Here is a 22,632-nt window from a genome sequence, read left to right as displayed (position 1 = left end):
TACAGGCGCATGCCACCACGCCCGGCTAATTTTTGTATTTTTAGTAGAGACGAGGTTTCACCGTGTTAGCCAGGATGGTCTCGATCTCCTGACCTTGTGATCCACCCGCCTCGGCCTCCCAAAGTGCTGGGATTACAGGCGTGAGCCACTGCGCCCTGCGAAATCATAATCTTAAGAATTGCCCACCTCTTAGTAGTAGAATAGGGCCAAGATCTAAAGCTTGAGTTTTGAATTCCAGTTTCAACTTCACAATTTTGAATACATCCTTTAATGGTTCTGGGCTTTATTAAGTTGAAGCAGTAAGATTAGATATCAAGCTCATATCTTACAACAGGAAATTACTGCTGGTACTATCGTGATTTCTCTCTTCCTGTTTCAGTCATCTTGCAGCTGTGGCACACAAAACACTACAAATAAAAGATAGTCCTCCTGAAGTGGCTGGGGTACGTTATGTTGAATGTTTTCTGTATAATCCCTAGCTCCTGAGACTAATATTACTAAGTCAGTCTTGTAAATTTTTCTAAAATAGCATTCTGTTGTTCAACTGTAGCAGTATACTTCCTTAGCTAATAATTAGGCTGTAACAATAAATGTGTATATACTTCCCAACATACTAGACTATGAAGCACATTTTCCTACATGAAATATTATAGTGATAAGTTCCCCTTATCTGAAGCCATACTGTATAATACTATCACTCCCACTCCATGACACTTTATGTACAGGTTTTACTGTAAGGGATGCCAGGAATTTATCTTCTCTTGCCTATAGTAACTCTACGGCACTTTGACATATTGTTCCTGCTTTAGAAAGAATAACCTTTAAAACCATTCTCATGTATTGAATACATTCCTGTTACTGAATATTTTAAATCATTCTTTGATTTATTTTGTAGGCCAGACTTCATCTTTTCAAAGCTGTCCGTTCTGTCCTAGCCAATGGAATGAAACTTCTTGGAATAACACCTGTATGTAGGATGTAATTTCCATTAAAATGGCTTTTAAAATGTCAAGTGAATTCTAGTTATCTATTCTGAGATGCCTTGCTGTTCAGAATAAATTTAAATTTTTTTTTTTTTTTTTTTTTTGAGATGGAGTTTCGCTCTTGTTGCCCAGGCTGGAGTGCAATGGTGTGATGTTGGCTCACTGCAACCTCCGCCTCCCAGGTTCAAGCAATTCTCCTGCCTCAGCCTCCTGAGTAGCTGGGATTACAGGCACGTGCCATCACGCCAGGCTAATTTTGTATTTTTAGTAGAGACAGGGTTTCTCTATGTTGGTCAGGCTGGTCTCGCACTCCCGACCTCAGGTTATCTGTCTGCCTTGGCCTCCCAAAGTGTTGGGATTAGAGGCATGAACCACCACGCCCAGCCAAAGTTAAACTATTATTCTGTGTCAGAATCTATATTAAATGTGACTTGTCAAGTTATTCAGTCTTTATCCTTAAATAAATGAGTTATCTGAATTCTCTCATGGTCAGTAGGTATTTAAATAGACATTGAGTTTTTTAAACCCAAAGCATTGTGGTCTAATGGGGCTAAAGGATTTGAGTTTAAACTTTGGCTTGAAGTTTCTTACCATGTCATTCTTCCAGAAACTATTCTTATAACTGAAATGAGTTAATGTTTTCATGAAATAAAAGAATTGGTGAGGGGAAAATATTATCAATTTTCTTGTAATTGTGGCTAGTTTGGAGTAAACATAGGGAGATCAAAAATAAGCATCGTTCTGTCAATATAGCTGACAGCTACTCCTAGAGACAATAGACCTCGTGCTTCCCTTTGAGTTAATATATACAGGGCTGGGCGTGGTGGCTCATGCCTATAATCCCAGCACTTTGGGAGGCTGCGGCGGGCAGATCACGAGGTCAGTAGATCGAGACCATCCTGGCTAACACGATGAAACCCCGTATCTACTAAAAATACAAAAAAAGTAGCCAGGTGTGGTGGCGGGCGCCTGTAGTCCCAGTTACTCGGGAGGCTAAGGCAGGAGAATGGCGTGAACCCAGGAGGCGGAACTTGCAGTGAGCCGAGATTGCACCACTGCACTCCAGCCTGAGCGACAGGGCGAGATTCTGTCTCAAAAAAAAAAAAATATATATATATATATATATATATACACACACACATACACACACACACACACAGGTAACTCTTATTGTGTGAATTCAGGAACTAAATACATTTTAATAGGAAGGAATTACTTGTAAAGACGTTGAATTAGGATCTTTTTGTAAAATGTAGTCCATTAATTCAACCATAATTTGAAATGGAGTTTCTTATAGTTTCCTTCATGTATCTATCTTCATATTTTTGTGTGGCTTCATTAGATAACATGAGCATGGCTTAGGAAACAAGAGTAGGATGTGATGTGTTTGATCAGTACGGCCATTCCCATCAGCCAGCATTTCCATTCAGGTCTGCTATAATTTATTCTAAATGTTGCTAATAGTAGGCTTTTGAATACCAGTGACGGTCTATTTACCAAGTTAGCACAACTGAAGCTTCTCTAGTTAGAGTGAAAATTGTTTCATATTAGCAACTATGGCTTACCTTCTTAGTCCTAGAAAAGATTCAGCCTTGCAGTTCCAATTTAAGTGAATTAGCTCCCAGATAGCTAATTTTCGACTTAAAGTAGTGTCACATTTTTCTTAGCATAAACCAGCCATGGGATAAAAATATAAAGTAGGGACATGTTTTACACATCCAATATCCCTCTCTACTTGTTTGAAGAAACTTTCCCCTTCCAAGATCGGTAGTGTCTTCCTGAGTATTTGAATCGTGAGTGAAACCATACAGGAACAGTAATAGGTAAAGCCAGATCTTTACAAAAGCTGAAAAGACGACTGTTCATTAATTCTTAGAACTTAGACGCCTGTAGCCCTGATTGTGGACCTTCTTAAAAATTCTTTTTTGCTTAAGGCTTGCCAGAGTTGAGTTGATTTGCAGCCAGAGAACCCTAACTGATAGACTTCCACATATAGAAAATAAAAGAAGTGCATTTCTACATATAGAAAATAAAAGTGCATTATCTTAATGGTCATATCTATAATATAAAGTGATTAAACAGAATTCTTACAAATAAAGTTTATTGCTGAATTTCCCTATTAACATTATAGAAAACACTGAAATTTCACAAATTATTGAGAGCCCAACAGTTAAACATACTTTATTTAAAAAAGTACAAAAGTGACATTAGAAATTTTTTTGAAGAAATGTGTATCATCTAACAGCAAAGAAATATGAACCAGATAATGAATGGCACAAATATAGCACTAAAGGGGTACTCACTAAAGGGGTACTCAGTCACCACCCAGAAATTATTGTCCGAGTTATGAAATAGATTCATTTTGAGAAGTTACACATTCAGTTTGTTTATGAACTAGCCTGTCTTGTTTCTGCCTCTTGTAAGAAAAGAGCTAGGTCTTTATGCTGCTAGGACAAAATACTGTACATGAATTGGAGAATAAGGAGGGGTCATCCTTCTCCCCGGTACCTGAACAAGAGAACAGTTAGTACAGAAATGGCTTTGGCACTTTAACCCTTAGACATTGTCCCAAACCTTGTTACTTGAGTATTGTAGCCTCACCATTATTTTTTTTAACACCGTATCATCTCCATACTTTTTATTTACAAATTATATATACACACAATAATAAAATTCCTTCATTCTAAAACAATAGTTAGACCCCAAACAGGTCTACATTAAGTTTCTGTATTAGCAGTTCACTCAGATAGCTTCGTTTGTTTGTTGTTGTTTCCACATAACCGCACTGATCATGCCATACAGTTAATTTTTATTTGTTTATGCTACCTTCTGAGATTGACTTAAGGCTCTAGTTTAATGCAAATGGTTTAGTCTTAAAAGGAGTCTCACGTGAGGCTAAAATCACACACCAATAACTCTCTCCTTTGAAGCTGTTTCTCCTTGTTGGATGGATGTAGTGTCTTGTCTGGGTAATCCATAGAGATATATGGAAACACATACAAGAAGAGTACCCAGGGCAAAGGTGAGTGCTGAAAAGAAAAAAAAAATAGCTTTATCTGTATGTGTGTCTTTAAAATGCCTAATGATCAGTTTAAAATTTTGAAAACTCTTAATTGTGGGTTTACACTATCAGATCATATTTTTATGATGGCAAGGTTTAGAAAGGTCTTCCATTAGAGCCAAAAAAAAGGAGAGGGGGAGGCAGGGCGGGTAAAATCCAGGCAGTGTTTTGTTGATCACTGATTACAGACTTTTTAGAACATGAGTATGCCTAACTGACACTATCTGACCACTCTGACAAAGAACATAACTAATTTCCCTATAAAATATATAATTTTTTTTAAATGTAAGTATAAATATATATAAGCACAAAAGAAAATGTGGTAGGATTGGCTTTTCCGTGACAACCAGGAACCTGTGAAAGTTTAGAGTAAAAGACAGGTGACCAATCATTCAAACCATTGATAATTTCTTAATCGGAGATGAGGCGATAATTTACTGAATAAAACTACATTTCCTACTAGTCTTAACCCTTTTTTCATCTTTTTTTTTTTTTTTTTTTTGAGACGGAGTTTCGCTTTTGTTGCCCAGGCTGGAGTGCAATGGCGCAATCTCGGCTCACCGCAACCTCTGCCTCCCAGGTCCAAGCAATTCTCCTTCCTCAGCCTCTCGAGTAGCCGGGAGGAGCATGCGCCACCGTGCCCAGCCAATTTTGTATTTTTAGTAGAGACAGGATTTCTCCACGTTGGTCAGGCTGGTCCCCAACCTCAGGTTATCACCCGCCTCAGCCTCCCAAAGTGCTGGGATTACAGACATGAGCCACCATGCCCAGCACCTTTTTTCATCTTAATCTTAAAAATCAGGATGCAAGAAACCGAATCATAACTTGTCCTAACTTGACAAATAAATATATTTATATGACATCAAGCTTTATTTTAGTTCACTCCTAACTAAAAAAGACCAGCTTTGCCTTCAAAAAGGGAGAAGGTAGGATAAAAACTTGTATCTAAACAGTTAACTGAAAGATTGCTAAGACATGCTAGTTGACCATCAGTAAGAACATTAAACAAAAGCATTTTCTACTGTTCCTATATATTTCTTATGAGCAATGGTATAAGGATTTTGTTGAACATAAAGATAGATCAGAATTACAGCTAAAAGTTCACCCAAATAACGTAGAAAAACATCTAAGGGAAAGCCTATAAGTACCTGATACTGAAATGGTAAGTGGTTGGTAAGTAGTGTCAAGCACTACTCTAAGCACTTCACCTGAAAACACCACTAGGCAATAGGTGATATTATTCCCATTTTACAGATGAAGAAAGTGTCACCCAGGGAATATAACTTCCCCAAGGCTGCACAGTTAAGAAATGGTACAGGCAAGATTTGCCACAGACTATACATGGTTTTCTAAAATTTCTACAACACTATTTCCATTTATATACAGGAGTCAATTTTAAAATGAAATGTAAATATAAGCCAGGTCTCTTTTACTTAATATATTTAACAGATATTCTTCATACATTGGTTTATATTATTATAATTGATCAGTAAAGAAAATTATTACACTATAAAAGCACCCTGAAATGTTAAGTCAATATCATTGCTTAAATAATTTAGAAGCCAAATTAATGCTGGGTGTGAGAGTTGGGAAAATTATATTAGGACTAACAAAGCAGTGGTACTGGAATGCCAGCTATATTAATGAGTTTTGTATTAATTACATATTGAATGAAACAAACATACAAAAGACAAAATCTAGATTTTGATTGTTTTCAAAACCGTCTCACACCCAAATCCAAAGCAGTTGGAAAGTACAAGCTGAGGGAGGACTAAAAGATGTTTTCTACATTCTTCTAAATAATGAGCCAATATAGTTTAAACTGACTGCTGAAAATAATTTCCTAAAGTCTTTATATGTATTTCTTTGAGTACCTTCTCACATTCAGACACTCAAGTTGTCCTATATATACCTAACAATACAGGGAGGCCTTGACTGCAAAAAAAGTCCCCTCACTTTCACATAGAACTAGCACCCCTCGTCTTAACCTCTAAGACCACTTAAACAACCAAAGTACTGCTTAGCCACATCCCACACAACTATGAACAGCTGTACTGGTGGAATAAACTGTAGTAACAAAGCTAGGAATTTCTGTAAACAGTATGACCAACTGCCACTTTTAAATAAGGGATTAAATGAATCAAGGAAATGGGAGGCTCTTCCATGTTAAAAACTCAACACAAACTAAGACATACTTATCTGTAATCCAAACAGCATTACTGAAGCAATGGTGGAAAGGACAATGGCCGCTGCTGCAGAAAAGCCTTTCATGATGTTGTCTGTGTACTTAACCACGACAGAAGTGTAGAGGCCACCAACACTTGCAAGAACTTGTATACAGAGAGAAATAAAATCTTATCACTCAAATAAATGAAACATTACATAATGGTGAGGCAATTTTCATCCCCAGAGATGCCATACTAATTTACCTAGGAAAAGGAAAATACTGTTTTCCTTAGAAGGAGCCATCTGAGAGTTTGTACTAAAATTGAGTGGTAGTTCCTATATAACACTGTTTTTCCAAAACAATGCCCAGAGGGCTATGTGGTCTATTAAATTTTACACATTTTTTGCTAATATGTTAGATATTTTGGGGCATTGCTATCCCAAAGCAATTTTGCCTTCACAATCAAAACTAAGTCAACAAAATGAAAATTATATTCAAACTGGTATTTACAGTATCAAAGGATTAATTTCAAAATGTTATAACAGCTTAAAATGGACATCTAACTTAAAAAAAAAAATAAAGGATCTACTAAGAACCTTTAATTCCTGGATACTTACAGATGACAAACCAGACATAATATGTGTAACCATAGAAAAATCCTTTTTCTTTAATTTCAGCTCCATCTGACAAGTAGACGCCAGCTAATGTCACAATAATCCCTGATAGATACATTTGAATGTTTCTCACCCAAAGAGAAGTATCTGAACTCTTTAAAACTTTTTCAAAATATACTCCTGAAAGAAAATTAGACATGCAAATATTAAAGATTACTATAAATTAACTTAAAATGTCTTTCATTTAGAACAATACCCTAGAGATATATAAAGTATATGATTTGGGGAACAAAACATACTTTACTTAAATGTGCATTTATTATGTAGGTTGTGTGACACATGACATACTGTACATTATAAATTTATGTTTTTACAGAGTATATAGAATAATAACTAATTGGGAAGTTTATAAGCTACATTTAACAGAAGGCTGTTAAATTAAGACAGTTTCTGCCTTTATTAGAGCAGTAAGACCACAAAAGCTCTCTGTACTACTTAATGCCAGTATATCATTTGCTTTGGTCAGCTGAAAAACTACATTAAGAGTGAATTATCTTAATCACATCCCTGTAATATCTGCCTACTAATGAATACTCCTAATTCTGCAATATAATCTATAATCACCACTAGGAATCTTTTCAGAGTAACAACCAAAATTGAAGTAGAATTTGCTGTGTAAAGCCATTTTCCTTTAAAGCAGGGTTCCACAAGCCAAGTTCATACACAAGGTCAGAAGGATCATGAACTCCCCAACTGGATAATAAATTTTGTGTATATGTGCATTTTTCTGGAGTTGAAGGTCCATAGATTTTTTCAGATACTTCAAAGGAGTACATGATACCCCTCCCCAACAAAAGTCCCCTATCTCTGGATTTATGCTTAAAATGAATGCATATTTTACAAAGCCATTAAAGATTTTAGTTATAAATATCGTTAGAGACTTAGGAACTGCCAGTGAAGTACTTATCAACTAAAAAGTCTAACGAAAAACAAGATTATTTTTGATGAGTCTGTGTTGGAATGGGAACATAAAATAGCTATTCTTATTTTCACCTCTGATTTTACCTTCTGGGAGAAGCATTTATCCAGTGCTCAGTTACCCTAAACACAGAGAGAGATTAAACCACCCTCCATTTCCTCAATTGTGTATTAAGGGAGTGAACTAATAAAATGTTGGACATAATCATTTAACTGTTCAAAATATTGCAAAAAATCAAATAGTATATTTTTTAGGTAACTCAATTTTTGTTCCCAATTTGTTGGTTTCTAGAACACAATGCTATCAGTAAGTATATTCCTGAATTTACATTTTCCCCTCGTATAAAACATCTTATTTACAAGCAGTATTTTACTTCTGTATTCAGCCTGCTTTCCTAGTCAAAAATAGTCCTGACTTGAAATAGGTACAAATAAATAATAAAGATGTATAGCTATAACTAATATATTCTACTAAAAGCTTTAAGCAGAATATATTAAAAACTAAATCTCTGCTGGAACTATTTCTAAAACTTTTTTTATGTTACACTTAATATTCATACTTTCTTATCTTGATGCATTGGAGGAGTGCTTGTCCCTACACATACAACGCCAGACTTCCGTGGATTGTTGATGTTAGTGATTTTGTGTTGTCTTTCCTCCCTGTTTGGTTATTAGCTTTATGTATTATGTTTTCTAAGGTACTCTCGACCCACCTCATGATCCTACTCCATAGCTCCTAACCTGTTAAAGCAGAGAAAGAACTTGAGGTTATAGGGGAAAAAAAGATACTTAGCTGGTAACATTAACAACCTAAAGCAGCAGGATCTGACTTGATAGTGGCAGTTCCAGAAAAAAGGAAAGGGCTTTCTGAAGACTAATTTCCTCCATTTTCAGAAGTCTTTTTTCATTTACTTTTGGGTTTTTGGCCGGACTGAGATGGTCAAGGATAACAGAAGTAGTTAACTGCAAGTATGAATAGGGACTGAGTCTGAACTTAGTTGAACAATGCTATACATTTACTGGAAAAACAGCTGACATAAAACTAAATATAAGCAAGAAGATCAAGTTTAATGGGAATAAAACTGAGAAAGCAAGATAAACTAGACTGGTGTCTAAAGTTTGATGTTTTCGAAAAATATGACAAAAGAATAAAACAGTGCTTTCATGATTTACCTGCAAATCCTGAGCACAATACAGCAATAGCTATAGCGCCAAACCCTAATAATGGATTTTGTTCCACCTGCAATATTAATTGTTAAAGTTATTTTTAGTAACTAATAAACAGAGTTCATCCAAGAGTCCAAACAAATAAATACAAAAACCTGTGTTACAGTCTTACTAAAAGTATATTCCACATCAGACACAGCTATTCTACAGAATAAGACAACTAAACAAAAAGACCATTCCAGAAATTAACCAGGGCACTTGGCTTAAGTGAAAAATGTGTCCCTCAAATCACAGCCATAGTATATGCTTAATATAATATGTGCCCACTGTTTCCTAATACCAATAAGCACTCTAGCATGAACTTTTGAACAGGCCAAGTCAGCATACTACTTAATTTCTATTATCACTCTAGTTTAAGAGCTTATAGCATCAATCCTGAAAATGATAACAATTTAACTTATTTATTCCTCATCACCTACAGGATACAGTGCTGCCTCTTAAGACTCCCCAATTTATTGAATTTTTAGTATACCTTCTGTGTACCAGATAATACATTGTCTATACACACTGCTGTGGTTTGAATGTCCACTTCAAAACACATGTTGAGATTTAATTGCCGTTGTAACAGTATTAAGAGGTGGGCATTTAAGAGATGATTAGGTCATGAAGGCTCTGTCCTCAAGAAGGGATTGATGTCATTACTGAGGGAATGAGTTAGTTATTGAGGGAGCAGGTTTCTGATAAAAAGGATGAGTTCAGCCCACTTCCCTCTGTCACATGGGATCGCTTCTGCCTTCTGCCATAGAATGAGCCTCACCAGATGCCAGCACCGTGTTCTGGACTTCCCAGCCTCCAGAACCATGGGCCAAATAAACTTCTGTTTTTTATGAGTTACCCACTCTGCGTATTCTGTTATAGCAGCAGAAAATGGACTAAGATACATACTAAATGAATAAAGAAGATTATAATACACAGCTCTGTTATGTATAGGCAAAATTGACAAGTATATATAACCAAAATAGTGTGAGACCAGTGCTCACAGATCCAAGTATATGGGTCCTAACCCTCTGTTTCACTTTATTTTCTCTTTCTTTTCTAAACTGTCAGGAGCTTTCATCAGTCTTTCCTGAAAGATAAATACTATCTCAATAGTATCACTGAAATTAGAGGGTTGAGATTCATGACTGTAATATGACAAGGAAGTATATACCTTGTTCAAAATAAATAAGCCTGATATAAGAAAAGTGCCACTTTATGGTACCTGAGAGAGCAAGCTTGGTCTAAATTGTTTGCATGAAGATAAAAGGAGAAACAGAAGACACTGTAGACCAGTGGTTCTTGAAGTATGGACCCTGGATCAGCAGCAGTGGCACCACTGGGGGTTTGTTAGAAATAAAAACTGTCAGGCTCTACCCCAGACCTACTGAATCATAAACTATGGGAATGGGCCTAGCAATCTGTTTCAACCAACCTTCCAGTTGATTCTGATGTACGCTAAAGTTTGAGAACCACTGCTATAGACTATACATTATTAACAAGTATACTTTCCTAATACAAATTTCAAGACTGGCATAGATAGAATAAAATCATAGTGTGAGATACCACCTATCCCAACATCTGCTGGGAAGCTCCAACTGCTAAAAATAGAGTGCCTGATAAATTCTTGACTTACTTTCCTGCCAGTTGAATGTCTCTACAGTTAGGAAAAATAGTGATGGAAACGGCTTATCTGGACTTGATTCTGACAAGAAACTGCTGGGTGATGAAGTAGATGTGATGGAAACTTTGGCAGAAAGCAACCATGTGATCTGAGCATGAGAAAAACACAGCACAGTTAAGAGACATGTGCTCCAGTCCTGAATAAATCAAAATTCAAAAATGTAAAACTTCAAGTTAGAATTCCATGGCTCGTGAGAAGACCATTCAAGAGAGATTAAGAGTTACTGAAGAAGGAGGTTCTGGTGAAAAGTAAAAAAAAGAATACATAAGGAAATCAACATATCTAAATAAGGGCATCTTCACTGAATTCTGATTTTACAAGAACAAAACCGAAGTACAGATCACCAAGAGGAATCTAACCAGGAATTTAAGAATAGTATCAAGAAATCGAAAACTCAGAATAAGTGGAGGCTTGCAAAAAATACTGTAAGGCATTAAAGAAAGCTTTTTTTTTTTTTTTTTTTTTTTTTTTTTTGAGACAGGATCTTGTGGTATAATCATGGTTCACTGCAGCCTCAACCTCCTCGGCTCAAGTGATCCTCCCACCTCAGCTTCCCAAGTAGCTGGGACTACAGGCATGCATCACCACATCTAGCTAAGTTTTAAATTTTTTTGTAGAGACATGGTCTCACTATATTACCCAGGCTGGTCTTGAACTCCTGGGCTCAAGCAATTTTCCCCGCCTAGACTACCTAGCTAAATAAATTTAAAAGACTATCAAGAAAAGTAGGTGAGTTAGTGTATATAAAGCATTTAGATAATGCTAGTATTTAGTGCAATATAAATGATTGCAGCTGTTATTGTTACATTGATTACCAGCAAAATGTTAGAATAGATTTAGAGATGACTTGTACTTAAAAAGTTTAATGGTCATCAGTGGAAAATAGTGTGACTTCACCAAGTGTGAAACATAACCAGATTTCCTTACTGAAAGGACTCCTAATGTTAAGTGATGAGGGGAATTCCATAGAGATAATGTTTGGCAAAAAATGTGACAGACTTGCATATTATTGTTATTGTTATTATTATTATTGAAACAGAGTCTCGCACTATCACTCGAGCTGGTGTGCAGTGGCGCGATCTCGGCTCACTGCAACCTCTGCCTCCCAGGTTCAAGCGATTCTCCTGCCTCAGCCTCCTGAGTAGCTAGGATTACAGGCGCCTGCCACCACGCCCAGCTAAGTTTTTGTATTTTTAGTACAGACGGGGTTTCACCATGTTAGCCAGGCTGGTCTCGAACTCCTCACCTGGTGATCTGCGACCAGCCACATAATATTTTTATAGACAACACAGAACTGTAGTGAGGATAAAGGTACAATCCGTAAGTGTGTGAATGCTCATACAGAAAAATGGTAGTTAATTGAACAAAATCAAGCTAGGCCATCAACCAATACCAACTTGCCAGGCATATAGATAAGCCACGTTAGAAACAGATCCTCCAGCCGTAGTCAAGTCTTCAGTTGACTGCAGCCCTAGCCAGTATCTTGACTGCAACCTCAAGCCAGAACCAGCTAGCTAAGGCACCCTCAAATTCCTGACCCATAAAAACTATGAGAGATGATATGTTCAGTAAGCAAGAAAAAGATCAAGCTAGAGAGAATTCTAAAGGTACAGCCACAGAACTCTGGTCCTGTTCTACCTAAAATTTTCATTAAAGACCCAGAAGGCATATTTTTTTTGACTTTGGAAAGCGTAATACCCAAAGGAGAAGCTAATAATGGGTAAGAACTGGAAATAACTCAAGGGGCTGAGCAATGACCCAAAGCTAACAAGAAGAGCTTAATAAATACAAACTCAACCTGCATTCTGGTTTAGAATAAGCCAGAGTTTGAGTTCTAGTGTCAATGAGAGTCTATTCCAGTCCTGACACTTGGAACCCACTTAACCAGTATTGGAGGAGTGCATGACAGTGCAGATAGATTGAGGGAACAGTGGGGTGAGAGGGATACAAGATACATTTGAGACAAACTATTTGGGTGACACAGTTACATGTAGTGGTTTATGATCAATTGTAAAATAGATACTTTGCCTGCCCCCCAGAAATTAACAGTCATGTACCACATAATGACATTTCAGTCCATGATGAACCACATATAAAACAGCGGTCCTGTAAGATAAAACTATATTTGTGCCTTTTCTATGTTTAGGTACACTAAACTTACCACTGTGTTACAACTCGCTACAGTATTCAGCACAGTAACATGCTGCAGAAGTTTGTAGCCTAGGAACAATAGGCTATACTGTACAGCCTAGATGTGTAGTAAGTAGTCTATACCATCTAGATTTGTGTAAGTATACTCCATGATGTTTGCACAACAGTGAAATCACCTAATGATGCATCTCTCAGAACCCTGAACTTATATTCTTTGTTAAGCAATGCATGACTGTATAACAAGTCTCCGGTATTCAGAACAAAGGGGTAATTACCAAACTGTGCCTCGTATTACTTAGACAACATTGGGAGACAGTGGGGTTTTAGGATATATTGAGAAATAATGACAGATGAATGCATCTAGGAGAAAAATATAAGGAAAAGTGTAGGGGCAGAAGGCAGGGATCAGGAAGTCTGTCTAGAAACCATATTATAGAAAGAAACAGTAGGGTTTTAATTGGGGAAGGAGGGGACCTGGAGGGTGGGGATATGATACTGTTCACAAGCACTGTACATCCCAGCCGCCTTCCATTCCTAAGAGAACCATAGTCTGTTTGCTAAAAGTTAGAGTAAATATTCAACTGTAGGAAACTCCTGACCTTCACAAAACTATTCACTGGCATCCCATTTCCTGTTTCTCTTTGGGGAAATAACTGATGGAGGCATACAATGTAAGAAAAAAAATCATGTATGTATCTTAGCGTTAACTCTTTAAAAATCTGTTATGTACCTTCACATTAACTCTTAAAAACTAAAGATAATTATCAATTATCAGTAAGAACACTCCTTCCCTTGTCATCCCGATCACTGACAGTAGGGAGATGTGCCAGAGACTGACAGTTGAGAGAGAAGATGAAAACTAGATGCAGAAAAACCTTGCCCAGTGTTTCTGAGATGTTTGAAAGAGGTCTAGAAGTTCTAAACATATACAGTATGGAAACTGGCACAGTTGTGGTCACAAGTTAGCTATTAACTAATTTAGGACAAGTTCCTTCACCTCTTTGGGGACTGTCATCCATAAAATGGAGGGGATGGAACACATTATTTCTAAGGTATGTTCCATCTGTAACATATTTTATGCACATTCTCCTCTGAGAAACAACCAATAAGTATTATTATCCCTAATAATATGCTAAAGAAAAAAGGCCTATCTATAAGGCAAAAGTTATTTTAAATCAAAGAAATGTAGTCATGCTGCATGCATCAATGTAACTGAACAGTATAAGACTTAAGGAAGTTTTCTATTTATGGGAAGTTATGGTGTGCATTTTGTTTCTTACCACAACTTTTGTAGCTTGGGCTGGTTTCCACTGTACAAGCGTAACTCCAGCACACAGCATAAAAACTGAAACCCACTGTAATTTGCTGAGTGTCCGGTTTAACATTAAAACAGTGCATAAAGCAGTACACGGAATCTTCAACTGGTAGGTCACCTAAAAAAAAGAATGAATTAATAAATTCAGTTAATGTTAGTCTCTGATACAAATATATTATTTCTGGTATCATTGATAAAATTATCAATAAAAAATATTTGATAATGGCCGGGCACGGTGGCTCACACCTGTAATCCCAGAACTTTGGGAGGCCGAGGCGGGTGGTGGATCACGAGGTCTGGAGATCAAGACCATCATGGCCAACATAGTGAAACCTCATCTCTACTAAAAATACAAAAAATTAGCTGGGTGTGGTGGCATGTGCCTATAGTCCCAGCTACGCGGGAGGCTGAGGCAGGAGAATCGCTTGAACCTGGGCGGCAGAGACTGCAGTGAGCTGAGATCACGTCACTGCACTCCAGCCTAGACCAAAGAGCGAGACTCCATCTCAAAAAAAAAAAAAATTGATAATATGATAAAGAGTTAATAAAAACTCTTTTTACCATAAAAGATTCTGTGCTTTTCATTATCATTAACTCCACTTACCTGGTACACTGCTGCATCCAGATTGCTAAGAGCTAGGAAAGCCATGTTGTTCTGAACAGCATACACTAACGATGGCACACTTAACTTCAACAGTTCCTTGGGGCTCCCCAAGACATTTTCTCTTAAAGACGCTTTGAATCTACCCAGACTACCAGTTTCTCTTTGAAAACAAAAGGGGGAGATGAGAGGGTGGTAAGGAAGAAAATTAAAGAGTATTATTTTAATAAGACTTCTTCAAACACAGGACAAGCATACTATGCTTGCTGTAATTTAGCAAACTAATAATTTCTAACTAGTTTTAGATTAAAAGAAACATACCAACAATGTATCCTCTTTAAAAAATTATAGTTCTGTTTGGGAAAATATGACAACAACTAGATTTACCACTATCTCTAGTCAAAGCTCTGAGAGATTCTGAGTATATTGAATAATGAGATTAGGAAAAGAAAACTGTTGATATTACCTATAAAAAAATTCATCCCCTGCTACTTTAACTATTTCATCAAGTTCACCCTGATTACTTTTTAATTGATCAGTTTGCATATCCATTTTTATTTTTATATTTATTTTTGAGATGGAGTCTTGTTGTGTCGCCCCGGCTGGAGTGCAGTGGCGCTATCTCAGCTCACTGCAACCTCCACCTCCCGTGTTCAAGTGATTCTCCTGCCTCAGCCTCCTGAGTACCTAGGATTACAGGCACCCACCACCACACCAAGCTAAATTTTTTGTATTTTTAGTATTGTTGACCAGGCTGGTTTCAAACTCCTGACCTCAAGTGATCTGCCCGCCTCGGCCTCCCAAAGTACTGGGATTACAGGCGTGAGCCACTGCACCTGGCCTATTTTTAAAATTTTTTTTAAATTACAATAGATTTAATTGCAAATAAAAAGGCTTTGGTAGTTCGTTAAGTGGGTTAGGAAGAGTCAGGTCAGTATTATTTATAAATGAATTTAGTACTTATGAAATATAGTAGATAATAAATCCTTATGTAAGAATATTCTCATACTTTATATCTGTATAATTCTGTAGCAGATCTGAATAATTTACTAACTCCAACAAAAGTAAACTATATCTCTAATGTACATAAAGTTTACTGTTTGACTGCATATTGATTATGCATGCTCTTAACTATTATTTTTGCTATTATTATTTCAGAAGGACGTGGCTAATCTGGCTTGTATTTCCTGTATCATAAATCAGCTCATTGATTTCCTGAAAGTAAAAATAAAGCAATGTTTTATAATAAGCACCAATACCCCAAAAAAAGTGCTTTATAATAATGGTCCTAACTGCAGCTCACGATATCCTTAAGAAAACCATAATACTTTGTTGGTGAAATAGCTCTGTTCCAACTCAAAGTTTGATAATTACAATGAGATTCTGTATTTTTGGTTAATATATTAGAATCAACAGTTGTGAGTTGAATTTTTTCATTTTTAAATGCTGCAAATATAATTGCCCAAGTTCTGAGAGAAAGCAAAAGTCCATTATATTAAATTGACTAACCTGTGCCTATTTATTTGCTGTAGAACATTCTACCTCCAAGAAAATGCTTAATTAATAAGACAGGAACTTTGACCTAAGCCACAGAAACAAAAGACATCCTTCTTAGTTACAGATCTCTTTGTATTACCAAATCCAAACCCACACCACAGTGTTAAGTCTATATGCTGAAAAGCAACGCACACAGCCTAGTGGTGGACTACAAACTCTATTCGAAAAGCAGAAGAATACCAAAAATACCACAGATTTTCCACCAAAAAATCTATGTAGGAGAGTTTTCCAGGTGTCTGAAGATTGGCTCTTTAAACTAATGTTTGCCCTTTTTTTTAACTGCTTAATGCAAATCTAAGATGCCCCATATACTTTCCTTACATCTTTGTTGTTTTGTTTTGTTTTTTTGAGACGGAGTCTTTCTCTGTCACCCAACCTGGAGTGCAATGGTGCAATCTCGGCTCACTGCAACCTCCATCTCCCAGGTTCATGGATTCTCCTACCTCAGCCTCCTGAGTAGCTGGGACTACATGCACAGGCCACTACGCCCGGCTTATTTTTGTATTTTTGGTAGAGACGGGGTTTCACCATGTTGGCAGGCTGGTCTCAAACTCCTGACCTTAAGTGATCCTCCTGCCTCGGCCTCCCAAAGTGCTGGAATTACAGGCATGAGCCACTGCACCTGGCCAACATCTTAAATAGAGTATAAAGAATAATTTTCAAAATGTTTTCTCCTCAATTATAAAACTGATGAAAAAAATTAAAGAAAAAGAGATTAAAATGTAAAATAATCACCTTAATAAGGTGATGTATCAGAGAAGATAACTGAACATTATAATTATCTCTAGTATCATGATAGCATAGATATAAATTTTACAGACTGTATGAAGTGCAAGTTTTAGTGCCCTTCTAAAATGCTGACTCATACACTGATGATGTGTCTTTAAGGTGATACCCAGAAGGAACTGCTGAGAGGTGGCTGTTTGTGCCCATGCTTCACACTCCACCTTCTCCCATATTCATTTATCTCCTGGTGTAAGATTCTTCATGCTAAACCCTCAAAAGCTACAATATAATGGCTATTTATCCTTTCCCTAATCCCCAGCTATGGGCAATGCCACTTTACCTCCACCTGTTAAATATATTATAGCCTTGGTGGGTGTGGTGGCTCACACCTGTATCCCAGCTACTCAGGAGGCTGAGGCAAGAGGATCACTTGAGGCCAGGAGTTGGAGACCAGCCCAAGTAACAGAGGAAAATCCCTTCTCTTAAAAAAAAAAAAACTGCCAGGAGTGGTGGCACATGCCTATCATCCCAGCTACGCAGGAGGCTGAGGTGGGAGCATCACTTGAGCCCAGGAGTTTGAAGCTACAGTGAGCTATGATGCCACCACTGCACTCCAGCCTGGGTGAAAGAGTAAGATACCATCTCTTTTTAAAAAAAGAAAAAAATAAGACATTAGAAGCCTTCACTGGTAACAAACGACCTTTTGACTCTCCAAAAAACAGGGTTGATTCTCTTTGTCCTGTCAGAATATGGGCTACTTAAGGATCCAACTGCTACTCCAAATAATCACCATACCTGCACCAATAAAGGCTGCTGTGGTCCCTTTTCTCCCCGCTCTTTTCTTTCTTATCACTTCTCCCTCACTTTTCACATAAAAAGAAGGGCTTATGAAACAAATTAGCAGCCAATCTGAGTATTCCTTTCCTTCAGTGGAGCAAAAAGTAAAGTACAGTGTGTCAGGATTAACCTTCAGATCTGTCTCTTTTGGCCATATCCTTTTTGTTGGATGCTTAGGAGCTATTTTTTCACGGTCAGGATGGCCAAGGTATCTTTTTCTGGTTCCTTCTCTAATGTAGACATTAGAGAAACCAAGGTATACCAGAATGTTAATTGCTGGAAAGTGCAAATATCACTGTAGTACCAAAGATTATAGCAATGTTACATAAGATATTTTGAAATAAGTTACAAAAAAAAAAAAAGCAGAGGATGCTAAAAGAACTAGTAAAAGAGAATAACAGAAAAGTATCAGAAAGTAGAGGAGATTTAGGAGGTATTGGAAAGAATATGTGGGAATCTCACCACACAGAAAGTTTTAAAGAAGAGGGTAAATAATTTCAGTATTAATCAGGTTAAATCCTGCTTAAGTTAATGTATTTATTAAGAATACAGCTCTTAATCTTATATTTAGCTTTACTCACTGAAGTTACATAAAAGTAACAAGAGCAATATATCTGCTAGAAAACACTAGTAATCATCGTTTTGTTTTACTATGAAAGAGATAGAAACAAATGATCAGTCCTAAATATACTGTAATATATTGTAAAAAGGTTACTTTTTCTTCCATTTTCCTGAACTTATATTTTCTGTTTTGGTGTTTTTTTTGTTTTTGTTTTTGTTTTTTGAGATGGAGTCTAGCCATGTCACCCAGGCTGGAGTGCAGTGGTGTGATCTCGGCTCACTGCAACCTCCACCTCCTGGGTTCAAGCGATTCTCCTGCTTCAGCCTCCCAAGTAAGTGGGAGTACAGGTGCACACCACCACACCTGGCTAATTTTTTGTATTTTTAGTAGAGATGGGGTTTTTCATCATGTTGGCCAGGCTGGTCTTGAACTCCTGACCAAGTGATCCACCCACCTCAGCCTCCCAAAGTGCTGGATTACAGGCGTAAGCCACCACGCCTGGCCCTCAACTTACTTTCTTAGAAATCAAATCACAAGCACCTTAATGAGCACCTCTGTTAAAAACAAATTTATTAATTATATAAATGACACTGCTAGCTAGGACAAAAGAGCATATATAATCAAAAACATATATTAAATTTCTTTTTAGATATAGTCTTCCTTGTTAAATTTTCTATTTGAACAATTCTTTTTATTTTTATCATTGGAATAGACCCTGTGCAACCTTTGGTTACCTGAAGAAATTCTGAAGCTCCATGTTGACTGCAGAGAGATTCTGCTGCTGCCTCTCCCGCTAAATTTCCTATCAACCAGCTGAAACCATTCTTTCTGACCTATGTTTGGTCAAAAGTAGGCCTCATTCTTCCAGCTACTGATCTAACAAGAACTACTAGGAGGCATAAAATCCTTGGCTAGGTTACCAAGTCACTGTGCAAAATGGAACACAGCAGAAGTTACTCATGAGCTTAAGAAAGTTAAATTTTGTTTATAAATTTCTTATCATCTACAAAGTTAAGTATAATTAACTCACTTAAAAAGACTTTGATTGGCCAGGCACGGTGGCTCACGCCTCTAATCCCAGCACTCTGGGAGGTTGAGGTGGGCGGATCACAAGGTCAGGAGATCGAGACCATCCTGATTTACACGGTGAAACCCTGTCTCTACTAAAAATACAAAAAATTAGCCGGGCGTGGTGGCATGCACCTGTAGTCCCAGCTACTCGGGAGGCTGAGGCAGGAGGATGGCATGAACCCGGGAGGCAGAGCTTGCAGTGAGCCAAGATCGCACCACTGCACTCCAGCCTGGGCGACAGAGCTAGACTCTGTCTCAAAAAAAAAAAAAAAAAAAAAAAAGACTTTGAGGGGCTAGGTTAAAAAACCAATAATGAGGTCAACTTGAGGACAAAAATACCCTTCATATGAGGGACATGATTTTTACTTCCTCCCCAACACCCTGAACCCATTATAGCATGGGTACAAAAGGGTACTGAAAATGTAAACCCAGAAGGAGAAATAAACAAAGCTGGATAATCTATAAGTATTTCACAGATACATTAATTTCTCTAGATAATACTATGAAACAGTAGAATAATTTTCTCTGGTCTTAATATGGGTATGTAGTTCAAAGTTAAGATATATTTGGTTTGTTACTAAACACACCCAAAGTGTATGTACATTAACATTTACACATCCTGCTAGGGATAGTCTTTATAAACTATGGTGAATAGCAAACAATAAAAAGTTGTTTGAGCTGGCGCAGCGGCTCACACCTATAATCCCAGCATGCTGGAAGGCCATGGCAGACGGATTGCTTGAGTCCAGGAATTTGAGACCAGCCTGGACAACATGGCGAAACCCCATGTCTACAAAATTAGCTGGGTGTGGTGCTACGCACCTATAATCTCAGCTACTGGGGAGGCTGAGGCAGAAGGATTGCTTGAGCCCAGGAAGTGATGGTTGCAGCAAGTCAAGATCACGCTACTGCACTCCAGCCTGGGTGACAGAGTGATACCCTGTCTCAAAAAAAAAAGTTGACTTTGTTCCTTTGTTCCAAGGCAATATGAAAGTGTTTTCACTTCCTTTTCTTTATACTAACAATGACAGGTTTAAATCTAAACTGTTAGTGTTAACAGCTGTGATAGAGTTTAGTAAAGCATTATAACAATTTTCCCGTGAATTGCAGCAGTAATTAATTTTATGAAAAAGTACTTTTAAATGTTGTATTGTTTATCTTTCAACCAAATTATAGCTTAGAAATTGATAACTTAAAATTCAAATATTTGGCCGGGTGCAGTGGCCCATGCCTGTAATCCCAGCACTTTGGGAGGCTGAGGCAGGCGGATCATGAGGTCAGGAGATCGAGACCATTCTGGCTAACACAGTGAAAACCCGTCTCTACTAAAAAATACAAAAAAAATTAGCCAGGCGTGGTGGCAGGCACCTGTAGTCCCAGCTCCTCGCGAGGCTGAGGCAGAAGAATGGCATGAACCCAGGAGGCGGAGCTTGCAATGAGCTGAGATCACACCACTGCACTCCAGCCTGGGCAACAGAGCGAGACTCCGTCTCAAAAAAAAAAAAAAAAAAAAATTCAAATATTTAAAAAATCACCTTATTTACATGTACAGCTTTCGCAATATCCAACTGCTAATCTGCCCCTCCCTCAAAACAGAATTTACTAATTTCTCTTTTAATTTAAAAGTTATCTGATATAATAATTCATATGCACAACAGTGTATGTACAAAGATAATTATTACATCTTTGTGTTGGAGTAGAAGACTGGAAACAACCCAAATGCCCATCAGTACAGACTGGTATATATGGTATCTATACATAATGGAATACCATGCAGCTTTTAAAAAGAATGAGATAGATTTCTATGTACTGACATAAAACCACCTCTAAGGTAAAATACTTGTGTTTAAAAAAAAAAAGGAAAGTGGGGTACAGTGTACATCACACACAAGGCCCAGCAATCTCTTGCACGTAACATTTACTACTTTGACCACGTCAACTTTATCTATCAAAGTAGCCATCCATTAATTCCTTCCCACACTCCCTTTTTCTTTTCCAGTTCTAACTTCTTATTGAAATAAGTATAATTTCACATGCCAAAACTTCCAGGGTGTTGTAAGTATAATCAACAAGGATGGGGGGAATCTCAAGTTAAATACAAACAGAAGCCAAAAACAACTGTCTACAAAATTATACTTGGAGAAAAAGAGAACTCAAATATTCTAAAACACAGTATTTTACTGTATGCTGTAAAACTAAAACAAAGAGAACTACATACAAATACATACTTCAGTTAGTAGTTTGTTTTTTTCTCAGGTAAATATTAGAAATTCTGAAACTACTCATTATCTATTCTAGGATTGAGCAAATAAGTAAACATCTTGAGCATAATGGGAGCTAGAATCCTCACCATTAGATAAGGGAACAAGCATGGGTAAGGAGAAGTTTAGAATGAACACAGTGATGTTAGATCAAAATTGTGGTATCAATCAATGTAGAACTCTTTGTTATACACACACACACACAACTAGATTTAGATAGGTGTGTATGCATACACATGCATATATATTTCATAGCTCTGCTAAAAGGGTCTAAAGTAATGATACTCCAGTATCAATGTGTATACCAAATGCCTAGATTCTGGTTTCCAAATACCATTCTGGAAAAAAAAGGAATAAAGGATCCTTGAAGAAATGTATGATTTCAGGGTTGGGGCAGGGAAAGTACAAGAAAAGCCTGTAACAAGATATGCTAAAAAGAAACTGTTTAATCCCACTGTGCAAATCTGGGACATTTTGAGCATCAAAATAATGATAATAATGGATTCTAACCTGCACAATAAAATAATCCTTGAGTCCATGTTCATATAAATACAAAGAGGGAGAGAAAGGGGGGAAGAAGGGAAATTTCTAGAGTAGAATGCCAATAAATGTATAGGTAATGATGAAGTATTAGGAAGTTATCATTTGACAACAGTATCAGACCACAAAACCAGTAGGTGAAAGTGTGATGAGAAAGAGAATATTTATCTCGTCTCAAAGTATCTCTCCAAAAGACACTTGTTAATAACAAAGAGAAAACTGGTAACTTTATGTAGAGAAACCTAGCAGGCACTACCTTAATCAAGAAACCAGGATTAGGCCAGGTGTGGTGGCTCGCACCTGTAATCTCAGCACTTTGGG

At 37.2% G+C, this 22,632-nt stretch overlaps 2 protein-coding genes across 13 annotated transcripts in view; one reads left to right on the top strand and one right to left on the bottom strand.

Annotated features, from left to right (window-relative positions):
- The window catches only part of RARS2 (arginyl-tRNA synthetase 2, mitochondrial), a 76,210-nt gene extending 74,749 nt beyond the window's left edge, over window positions 1-1,461 (top strand). For 8 of the 9 annotated variants that reach the window (XR_010157471.1, XM_054685482.2, XM_024356957.3 and 5 more), the window contains 3 exon segments: window positions 380-443; window positions 896-967; window positions 1,091-1,461. Coding sequence is in view for 7 of the 9 variants with exons in the window: in XM_054685482.2 (XP_054541457.1) it covers window positions 380-443; window positions 896-967; window positions 1,091-1,135 (181 nt within the window). In the remaining 2 variants the exon portion in view is untranslated. 9 annotated transcript variants of the gene reach the window in all.
- A 1,677-nt stretch (window positions 1,462-3,138) lies between these two features.
- SLC35A1 (solute carrier family 35 member A1) overlaps window positions 3,139-22,632 on the bottom strand; it is a 48,244-nt gene continuing 28,750 nt past the window's right edge. For 3 of the 4 annotated variants that reach the window (XM_063812536.1, XM_001154966.6, XM_054686827.2), the window contains 6 exons: window positions 14,761-14,920; window positions 14,122-14,274; window positions 8,977-9,043; window positions 6,829-7,005; window positions 6,240-6,374; window positions 3,139-4,012 (listed from right to left, as the gene is read on the bottom strand). In XM_063812536.1, the coding sequence (XP_063668606.1) occupies window positions 3,885-4,012; window positions 6,240-6,374; window positions 6,829-7,005; window positions 8,977-9,043; window positions 14,122-14,274; window positions 14,761-14,920 (820 nt within the window). In that variant the 3' untranslated portion in view covers window positions 3,139-3,884. The remainder of the gene's footprint in view (window positions 4,013-6,239; window positions 6,375-6,828; window positions 7,006-8,976; window positions 9,044-14,121; window positions 14,275-14,760; window positions 14,921-22,632) is intronic. The other variant, XR_010157735.1, reaches the window with a different exon arrangement.

This window comes from Pan troglodytes, chromosome 5, assembly GCF_028858775.2.
Source record: "Pan troglodytes isolate AG18354 chromosome 5, NHGRI_mPanTro3-v2.0_pri, whole genome shotgun sequence".
Taxonomy (NCBI): Eukaryota; Metazoa; Chordata; class Mammalia; order Primates; family Hominidae; genus Pan; species Pan troglodytes.
The sequence above is the reverse complement of the archived record's forward strand: the minus strand, read 5'-3'. Positions and strand labels throughout refer to the sequence as shown.